This window comes from Octopus bimaculoides, chromosome 5 (genome assembly GCF_001194135.2).
Source record: "Octopus bimaculoides isolate UCB-OBI-ISO-001 chromosome 5, ASM119413v2, whole genome shotgun sequence".
Taxonomy (NCBI): Eukaryota; Metazoa; Mollusca; class Cephalopoda; order Octopoda; family Octopodidae; genus Octopus; species Octopus bimaculoides.
The window spans coordinates 53656922-53668231 of record NC_068985.1 but is presented as its reverse complement, the minus strand read 5'-3'; the positions used below and the strand labels follow the sequence as shown (position 1 = coordinate 53668231).

Genomic DNA, 11310 nt, shown 5'->3' with positions numbered 1-11310 from the left:
ATATATATATATATATATATATATATATATATATGATACATAATGATATATTAGCGTATATGTGCGTGTGTGTGTCTACAGATTTTTTTTTTGCATATTTACTTTTTTACGTATTCCAGTCATTAGACTGCGGCTATGCTGAAGCATTGCCTTGAAGATTTTTAGTTGAACGAATTGACATACAAGTTATTTTTATATTCTTTCATTCTTTTACTTGATTCAGTCATTAGACTGTGAGTGTACTGGTGTACCGCCTTGTAGAATTTCATTTTTTAAAGCTTGGTACTTATTTCATTGGTATCTTCTGCCAAACCACTAAGTAACAAAAGAAGATTTAAGACCAATGGAAAAAAGATATGTTATTTTTACTGGTTCCAACCAATAGGTTATGGCTATGCAAGGGCACAGCCATTTTATCAAAGATGACTTAGACAATTTTGGATGAATATATATTAATGTAGATGTAACACTCAACAGATCCTTGATGTAAGTAGATAGGAAACAAGAAAAACTGCATTTGGTTGAGGGCACAAATGACAGTTTAGCACAGAATTGGAAGACATCTATAACATAAAAATATTTAATATGACTTCAAATTATATCATAAAAATATTACATAAGAAAAAAATCCATAGATTAAAAATCTGAAAAACAAGAAAAAAAACTCACTGGAAACATAAATATTTGACAAAGAGTTGTACAATTATTTCTCATAACCCTTTAGCATTCAGATTACTCAATCAAATGTGATGCTTATTAATTCATATTGTTTTCAATTAATCATGCATAATCTGTAGCTTTAAGATTTTGATAATGTGACTGGTCTTTTTTTTACAACGACATTGTAGGGTAGGTGTGAGGGGATAGATCTGGCCAGTTTGAACATAAAACAGGTAGAATAGGTTTAAGTGCTAAAGGGTTAAAGTTATATTCCAACAGTTTGTACAGTAAAAGTTATTTTATAAATTTATAAAACACAACCGGAATGGTTAATAGGAAAAGAAAAAAAGGGAAAGCGAGAAAGAGAGAGAAAGAAAAAGAGAGATGGTAGCTTAATAAAATTTTTGGGTTTTGGTCCCTGAACTCCAAATCTTTGTCTTCTTGACCCCTAATTCCTGCAGGAAAAGAGTAATGTTCTTTAGATGAGTCATAGAAGAAATCTTATTAAGACATTATAATTAATCTCATCAGGAGTTTAGTCTGTTAAGGGTGTATCTATGGTCTTATGTATGATTGTGTGATTAACAAATTTGCACAGCAACTATGTGGCTTTAGGGTTTCCCTAACACTGCAGGGTACCTTAGACAGTTGTCTTCTACTCTAGCCTCAATCACAGCCTTGTAAGTAAAATTTGGAAGACTGAAGCTGTGTGAAAGTCGTGGAAGTCTGTGAAAAGATCTGTTCTGATTCTAAGATGATAGATTTAACATATAACCTGGTTTAACATCACCATTTGGACCTCAGAAACCTTTAGTTAAGTACCATCTGTTGCAAGCAAGTAAGACTAAGTCCCTACTCTGAGGGTAGAGACCTGATCCCTTCCACCTACCTGTCTTGGGGATCCTGAAAAAGGGACTGAGGACACTGTCTCCTTTCTCTTTTTTATATCATTCCGAGACTGATATTTTGTGACAAATAGGTAATACTAAAAATAATGAGTTTGATGTGGCTAATAACTAATTAATGGCTTCTAATTTAGGCACAAGTTCAACAATTTTGAGGGGAGGGTGTTACTTTATTTCATTGACCTCTGAAAGGATGAACGGCAAAGTTGATCTCAGTGGGATTTGAACTCAGAACGTAAATAACTGAAAGAAATGTCACTAAGCATTTTGCCCAATGCATTAACAATTCTGCCAGCTTACTACCTTAATAATAATAATGATAATAATGATGATAATAATAATAATAATGATAATAATCCTTGCTTATTTTAGCAGAAGATCTGAAATTTTCGGGAAGGGGTTAGCTGATTACATTGATCTCAGTATGTAACTGGTACTTATTTTATTTTGGCACAAGGCCAGCAACTTTAGGGGAGAGGGTAAGTTGATTACATTAACTCCAGTGTTCAACTGGTATTTTGTCCTTTCAGGTGCCGGTGCTGTGTTAACACACCTGTGCTGCTGCTGCATAGATGCACCCATGCCAGTGGCCTGTAAAAAGCACCCAGCACACGACAGACAGCTAGAGTCTGGACAGCTAGCCAGCTCCATGTCAAACTATCCAACACATGCCAGCATAGAGAGCAGACGTTAATGATGATGATGATGATGAACGCAAAATTGGATGAAAGGATGAAAGGCAAAATTGACCTTGGAGGAATTTGAATTCAGCAAGTAAAGAGCTGGAAAAAATGTTGCTAAGGATTTTATCTGATGCACTAAAATTCTGCCAGCTCTGAGTCTGATGTGGGTTAATCATTATAATGTTGCTACAATATTCATTTTTATGTTTTCATTTATTGCTTACATAGTTTTATGTTGATTCTGCCTTTGTTTGAAACAAAGCTCAGAGGTCAATAGTATTTGTACTTATTGTAAGTTCTTACAAAGCAAGTATATAATCAAAGGAATCCCAGCTATCCATGACCACCTCATCTTATTATTTTCAGACATCGCTTATTTAGGAATACATTATCATTCTTTCCTTTTGGTTTTGTTTTTGGTGATCTCCTTTCTTTAAGATAGCAGTGTGTGATTTAAAGGAGAATTAGCTGGTATTTCTAACAGGTTGAGTAACTTTGCTAAGACTCCCTTGTTGGTTAGTACACTTAGTTATATATAAGCAGTATTTCTAGTTATGTACAACAGCAAAGAATAACTGTTATTGCTTGGTAAGGTTGGTCAAGAAGGTATATTAACCCTTGTGATATCAGCCTGCCTGAGACTACTCCTGGTTCTATGATACGAAACTCCCTGTTTTAAAGTGATGTAAACTAAAACCCTCCATCAAAATTTCATGTACATTTAAGTTCCAATCACCAACTTAATAATGACAAATATATTTCACTAAATTCTACAGAAATATAATAACAAATGGCTTAATCATGTACAAATATTTGAGGTCATTGTTATAGTGAAATATATCAAAATTTCTATTGGTAAAGCACTGTAGAAAACCAATTGTCAGGTTTACTTTTAAAATCTTTATTACATTAGTGCAAAATATTTCTGAAAGATATTGGTTTCAAATTTTGGCACAAGGCCAGTAAGTTTGGAGGTGGGGGTAAGTTGATTACATAGGCTTCAGTGCTCTCCTAGTACTTGTTTTATCAACCCTGGAAGGATGAAAGGCAAAGTCAGCCTCAACTTAGAATTTGAACTTAGAATGCAAAGATGGATAAAATGCCACTAAGCATTTTGCCTAGTGTGCTAATGATTTTGCCAGCTCACTGTCTTATTTCTCAAAGATATTAACAATTAATATACAATTATACAACAAAGCCCTTTATTCTCTGATAGATGCAAAAGAAAAAAAACCCAAAAAAACAAAACAAAACAAAAAAAGTGATACTAGGGCCCAAAATCTGATAATTGATACATTCAGCAAAGATGTATCTTTTAACAAATTTAAGAGGACAAATTAATTTTCAGTGTTAAACTTTGACAAAGTTTTTTGTTTCCCTTACTTAACTTGCTATAATAGATGGAATAAAGATGTCAGTCTTTGCTTGTTTGGGGCAAAACCCAGGAAAAACTAGGAAGATATCATTACCACTTTATCAGATATATTGATAAAATTGATATAAAAAGATCATCATCATCACCACCACCACCACCATCATCATTTTAACGTTCATGTTCCACACTGTCATAGATTGACAGTCTGACAGAATTCAATGGTTCCAAGAACTGCATCATACTTCAGTGTCTGCTTTGGCATGGTTTTTATGGTTTGATGCCCTTCTTAATGTCAGTCACTTTACAATGTGTACTGGGTGCACCAGCATTAGTGAGGTTTCCATTGCAGCCTGCAAGGCTTCAAATCTTGAGAGAGGTAGTGTTATGCTTGGAGATGAATGGTTAAAATACAAGAGAAGGAGCTAGAGCAGAACAAGCTTCTAGTTGTAGAGAAGCTACATGGCAACTCACATTTTAAAAGAGATGGTGGGAGTGACTGAGAGGAGATGGAAATTGATAGAAATAGTGATGATGAGACACCTTGTTGAACCTTCGAGGTACAAGGTGAGTAGAAGTGAGTGGGGACAGCAAAATAGGAGTGTGGGTTGGTGGAAGTTACAAGAGTGTGCGGAGGAGTAAGAGATGGAGAATGAGTGAGGGGGGGGGTACTCAACAACTGTAAAGATTGGGTAGGCTTGAAGTGTAGATTTAGCAAGTGGTGGATAGGGATGGAGGATGATGAATGGTACATGATGTGAGGGAGGTAAAGTGTGGAAAAATTGGGGTGATCAGTAGAAGAGTAGTTGGGGGAAGGACAAGAGAAAGGAGAGATGACATATAGTTGGGTAAGTTGCAGGAGAGTATGTGAGGGGAGGAGGAGGAAGGGAGAGAGAGTGGGAGAGAGAGAGGGAGAGAGAGAGGGAGAGAGAGAGAGAGGGAGAGAGAGAGAGAGAGAAAGAGAGAGAGAGAGAAAGGCAGGTGTAAAAGACCTCAATGTATATGATAATACTGTAAAAAATAATGATTTCCGATTTAGGCACAAGGCTAGTAGTTTGTGAGAAGAGGGTTGGTAGACTACATAAACTCAAGTACTTGACTAGAACTTTATTTTACTGACCTTAGAAGGATGAGAGGCAAAGTTGACCTTGGAGGGATTTGAAATTCAGAGCATTTAGAGCTGGAAGAAACACTTCAGGACAACTCGTCTGAAGCCTCAACAATCCTGCCAATCTACCACTCCAATGCTATCAGAATAATAAACACTACAAAGAAAAGATGATGCTTTTGAAGAAAGAGGAAAAAGAAAGACTATCAAATTTTAAAATGAAATGGCACAGACCTGCCTGTAAAAAGAAAAAAAAAAATAGAGACAGCTGTAATTACACTGGTTTACAGAGAAATTGAAGCAAACATAAAAATAGTTGTTCTAGCCTGATTTTAGGGTGCTGATTTCAGATACAAAATCAGTTTTCACTCATCACCTCTAGTTTTTAAGATATAAATTATGATGTTTCAACAATTCACATGACCATATATATGACCAATTTTTATTTTGTTTTCTAGATTTTTGTGATACTTATTGATACATATCTCTACAATGGCTTCAGGCACTTCAAAACACTGAGGATGCATCAACAAGTCAAATTCATTCTGCTACATGTATGGAGATTTCATGACAGTTGCACAGCCTTCAACTTTGCTGTCCTGATGGTCTGGAGAGAGCCACAAAGCCATGCAGATGATTGTTATTTTTGTCTAACAAATATAACAAGTTTATAATGCTTCTTCTAGAAAAAAGATCAAATATCCCAACCTTCCTTCAGCTATGACACCTGTTCCCCACGCAGATGATTTCCCTTTCCCTACACTCCCAGCAAATAAGGATCTTCTTCCTTTATCAGATGAAGAAATGCCTTCAGGGGGAGATTCTGCCAAGTTGATCTCTTCTGAAGACAATATCTCTGTTTATTCAGGAGCAAGTGGCATTGAGCCCCACTGGATCACGCAGGAAGATCTGAATGATCTTCCCCGTGATTTGTATCTATCTAAGCAGCAGTCAGAGCTCCTGGCATCCGAGCTTAAGCAGTGGAACCTGGTGAAGGCTGACGTAAGGATCACCAGTTTCAGGACATGGAACCAAGACTTTGCTTCATTCTTCAACATGGAAAACAGGTTGTTCTACTGCACAACTGTCTCTGGCTTGTTCACCTTCCTTGGTTTTCCACACAATCCCTCAGACTAGTGTTTTTTCATAGACTCTTCCAAGCGAAGTCTGAATCTGTGCTCCTGCACAATTGGGAATAAATACCACAGCATTCCCATTGCCTACTCAGCCCATCTGAAGGAGTCGTAAGACAATATGGAGCTCCTTTTAGAAGCTGTCATGTACAACCATTACCAGTAGAGTCTCTGTTGGGACCTCAAGGTCATTGAACTCCTTATAGGTATGCAAGCTGGCTTCACAGAGTACTGTTGCTTTCTCTGTCTCTGGGGATCTAGGAGCACTTTCATGCCTTATGAATAGTGTCCAAGAAAATCCTCTGGTGGACATGCACAAGGTGCTTTTTCTTCCTCTTCATATCAAACTTGGTTTAATGAAGAATTTTGAGAAGGCCATGGACAAAAATGGTGCTGCCTTCCAACACTTGTGCACTCTGTTCCCAGCTCTGAGTTCTACTAAGCTCAAGGAGAGCATCTTTATCAGACTTCAGATCTGAGAGGTGCTGAAGGATAAGGACTTTGAGGAGCTTCTTACCTTAAAGGAACTGAGAGCATGGGAAGCATTTAAATCAGTCTGCCATGGCTCTCTTGGTAACACATGGGTACTAGATTACCAAAATTGTATCGAGAAGTTGTTACAGTTTTATGAGAATATGGGAAGCTGAATGTCACTCAATATTCACTTTCTCCACTCTCACCTCAACTTCTTCCCTCCAAAGCTTGGAGCAGTGAGTGATAAACATGGAGAAAGGTTCCACCAAGATATTACTAAGATGGAGAGCAATTACAAAGACAAGTGGAACTCTAGCATGATGGGGAACTTTTGCCAGATGCTCTTGAGTGACATCCCAGAGGCAAAGTACACAAGATCATCCCAAAAAACTCACTTCTGTCTGCTGTACTATGATTTGTGTATATTCTATTATCCAAGTAATTTAGTTCCATCAGTGTTCTGTATCTATGCTGTTTTTTTTTCCTTCTGTAATATGCCTTGTAACAGATGAAATAAACCCTATATTTTGAATTTATACCATTTATAATTAAAATGGGATATGTAAAAGCAAAAACCCTAGAGGTGATAGAGCAAAATTGTTCAGAAAATTGAATTCAGCATATCAAAAATTAGTAAAAAACAACTATTCACATCCTTGCTTCAGAGCAAAAAAAAAATTTTTGTAAACCAGTGTTATTGTTTCTAATCTGCAGTTTTGAAGGGATAGAGCTCACTGCTATTTCTAGTTGGTGCATTATTTTATTGACCTTGGAAGAATGAAGGGCAAGTTAACCTTGGTTGGATTTGAACAGGAAATGTAAAGATCCATAACTGAATACCAGAAGGTATTTTGTCCAATGCTCTAACAATTCTACCAACCCACTACTCTTACAAACAATTATAATTGATAAAAATAAAAAATAAAATATTATAGATTACAACTAGAAACAGTGTGTGTATCTTTTTTAACTCCACTAATACATAAACACACTCTGTCAACTGGACTCCTTAGAGACTATCTTAATTATAGATTAATGTGGATGAGTTCAGAACAAAACTGAGCAGAAACCATTTAATAAATGTTTAATTGAAACATCTATGTTAGTTAGCACCTTAAAAACATGTTGGCAGAAATAAGTCAATTGTGTGAAAGTACACACACACATGTGTGTGCAAGTGTTATCTATACAATATTACAAATTTAGTCAACTCATGTTAGTAACACGAATTCAGTAACATGAATTGGCTGCAATGAAACAAAATTTATAACATTATATAAAATAATATATCCACTCTATTAACTAATATATCAGTACTTGTTTTAAAGAGAGAGAGAGACAGAGAGAGGAATACTATATATATATATATATATATATATAGGGAGAGAGGAATACTATATATATATATATATATATATATATATATATATATATATAGGGAGAGAGAGAGTAATTTATTAAATACATACAAACCATACCATTGCCCTAAATACTCATGACTTTCTGATGATCGGTTTTGTGAAACTCTGAGTCACATTTTGTGAAGTCTTTTCAGCTTCGATAAAACACTGTTTTACTTCATTTTTGGTACTTGATTACTATTTTCTCCACCTTGCATGTGTGTGTGTTTTACATGGCTAAATAAATGTGAACAAAGTTACCCAAATGGGTTGCTTTGGTGGAAGGAAAATTTAAGAGGCAAGTGAATGATGAGGTGTGCAACACTATATATTTCATTATATCACCCACAGTGGAGTCTTACTAAAATGTGAACTAATTTCAGTGTAGTAGCTAAGACAATAATTAGATGACTGATTTACTATCACTAAACTAATTAAACTAGAAAAATGAAACTGCGTCCTGAATAAATTGAAATGTTATAATCATCTGTTGTATTCTATAGTAGTGTGCAATCCAAAATTCTAAATACTTTTTGTAGAGTATATAAAGAACATTGGGACTAGATGTATAGAGAGCAAAATAACAATAAATAGTCCAATATAATTCGTGGTTGTAGTTAGATGCCTTTAAAATTTGGAATGTGAATGCTGTGCTTCTAAGTGATGACAGACATTTGTATGCACATATATATATATATATATATATATATACATGTACATATATATGTATGTATAGTTGGGTGTGTGTATTTATATATATATGTATATGCCATTGGGAACAATTAAATCGAATAAGTTCCTACAGTATTGCTTATTAATTAATTGAAACAAAAAGAACTTTATTTTTCCTGCTCTCATCTGATCACACTCCAAGCCATGCAGCTGAATCTACAAACCAAGTAAGATGTCCAGCATTTGGCTGAATATTTTGAACAGGATATTTAAGTCTGTCACTTTCTGAACTAATGCTGTTTAAGATTTTATGTTTTTCTTTACCAGTTACAAAAAGAGCAATATTTTTAGACATATTAAGAAAGTCAACAGTAAGTGACATTCGTTTATCCCCTCTGTTGGCGGCATTAGTCAGAATCACTTTCCTTGGGGTTGTTAAGGTTAAGGATTTATCATGTGGAAATAAAGAAGCTACATGACCATCTTTTCCCAGCCCAAGTACAACATAGTCCAGCCCATTGATTACAGCATTAGATAGCTGTCTCTCATAAAGAATATCCCCTTCATCTTTATCAGTGCAGAGAGAGCCAGCTATTGATACTGGCATTGGGTGAAGGTTGACATAGGGAATGTTAATATGTTGTAGAAGTTCAGTAAACAATAAATTGAAATTAGATCTGTGACTGTTTAAAGGCTGACATCGCTCATCAACCAACCAGATGTGAGTGTTAACCCACAAGTGGAGGGGGTAAATTTCTCTTAATTTACGGAAAAGCAAAGCTGGTGTTTTACCACCAGAAAATCCAATGTGGAATGGCTTCTTCTCTTTAATCAATTTCATTGAGATTTCAATAATAGATGAAGTTAATTGCATGGCCAATGCACCAGTTGAGTTCACATAGAGGTTTCCACCAAGAAAGTGTTTTGGTAATTGAGCAAATACTGGTTTGTCTGAAGTTGGCTTCACATATTCTTGCTGTGAATGTTCACTCTCAACGAATGCTAATTGTTTATTGATAATTGTAAAATCCAAAGTATTGTTTCGTGTGTAAAGTTTGGGACGTTTTGCCAATACATTAAGACTAGTTTGCCAAATATCCCACATACTCATTAATTGACGGGTTCCAACAAAGTGAGCTTGTTTACCGTTTACTATATCTTGAACCACTTGTATATAAGCATCGGTAGTTTGACCAGGAACACCAGTTTGGTAGGTAGACATCTCAGAACCATAAGCAGGAGGCTGGGACCACATTTTAGGTACAACATCCTTAGGCCAGAGAGCTTTGTGAAGAGACCATGGTACAATAATGCAGGGCTCTTTCATAACACCATAGTTGATATGAAAAATGATTTGTTGAATCCTCTCACTATCAGTAGTTGGTGGAATTTTGAATACATTATTTTTGAAAATAATTCTAACATAAGTGGTCCTTTCATCCATTTGTTTACCAGCCACAAGGACAAATGGGACATCCTTCCATCGTGCAGATTCTATGTGAAGCAAGGCAGCTGCAAATGTTGGTGTCTTGGCTGATGAAGATTTATTGATACTTTCTTTCTCTGCTTCTTGCATATAGTCTTTATACTGACCGAAAAGAAGAGACTTGACTTTCATTGGTTGTACTTGTTCAAGGAGAGCAATTTTCTTTTCTTTTATTTCATCAATGCTGTCTACATTTCCATCAGCAGGAAGTTCCATTGAAACAAGTGTAAGTAACTCTGTGAGGTGATTTTGCATCATATCACGAAGTACACCTACGTTATTGTAAAACTTCGTTCTTCCTGAAAAAAATAAAATAAAATTAAATATATACAAGTTTAGAAATAGTGATGTATGATGAGAATTATTTTGTTTCCCTAAATACTTACCACTTACTGATGTGGTGTACCCAGCTGGGAGTAAATGTGGTGCATGCTCCTCACCCTGGCAAATTTTTAAAAAATTGGGTTTTTTTACATATGGAGAAGACCTGTCAAGCCAAGTGAAATCATAGTCATGGCTGATGCCAGGATCGTGTAACTGGCACCTATGTTGGTGGCACATAAAAGGCACCCTTCAAGCGTTGGGCAATATGCTGTGCTTGAGAAGACCCATCAAACCAGGTGAAATTGTAGTCATGGCTGATGCCATTGTCGTGTAACTGACACCTGTGCTGGTGGCACATAAAAAGTACCCTTCAAATGTTGGGTTCATGGAGGCAGTGACAAGTTATCGAGACCTTTGGCAATATACCGTGCTCCAGAAGACCTGTCAAACCAGGTGAAATCATACTTGTGGCTGATGCCAGTGTTATGTAACTGACACCCATGTCGGTGGCACATTTTAAAGCAACCACTACACTCTTGGAGTGGTTGGCATTAGGAAGGGCATCCAGCCATAGAAACTCTGCTAAATCAGACTGGAACCTGGTATAGCTCCCCAGTTTAGTCAAACTGATAATGATGATGAGCATGGATAACTATTTATTGCAAATTTTGTCAGTTTTCATTTGTCTCTAAATTGCCAAGCCACACATTAAACAATCTTAATTTTGGACTCATGGCTGTGTAGTTAAAAAGCTCGCTTTGCAACTACATGGTTCTGCTCCAGAGTGCAGCACCTGGGGCAAGTGCCTTCTGCTGTAACTTCAGGCCAAGCAGAGCGTTATTAGCAGACTTGAGAGATGGAAACTGAAAGTAACCTGTCATATGTGTGTGTGTGTGTGTGTGTATTAATCCCACCAACACCACTTGACAACCCGTGTTGGTGTCTTATGTCCCTGTAACTTAGTGGTTCAGCAAAAGAGAATGATAAGTATCAGGCTTAAAAAGTACTGGGGTCGATTCATTCAACTAAAATTCTTCAAGATGGTACCCCAGAAAGGCCACAATGAGTGAATCTAATCTAATCTCTCTCTCTC

At 36.3% G+C, this 11310-nt stretch overlaps 1 protein-coding gene across 1 annotated transcript in view; it reads right to left on the bottom strand.

The window, feature by feature from the left end:
* Positions 1–566: 566 nt before the first annotated feature.
* LOC106867532 (GDH/6PGL endoplasmic bifunctional protein) overlaps positions 567–11310 on the bottom strand; it is a 19843-nt gene continuing 9099 nt past the window's right edge. The window contains exon 3 of the mRNA XM_014912429.2: positions 567–10192. Within this exon, the coding sequence (XP_014767915.1) occupies positions 8598–10192 (1595 nt within the window). The 3' untranslated portion in view covers positions 567–8597. The remainder of the gene's footprint in view (positions 10193–11310) is intronic.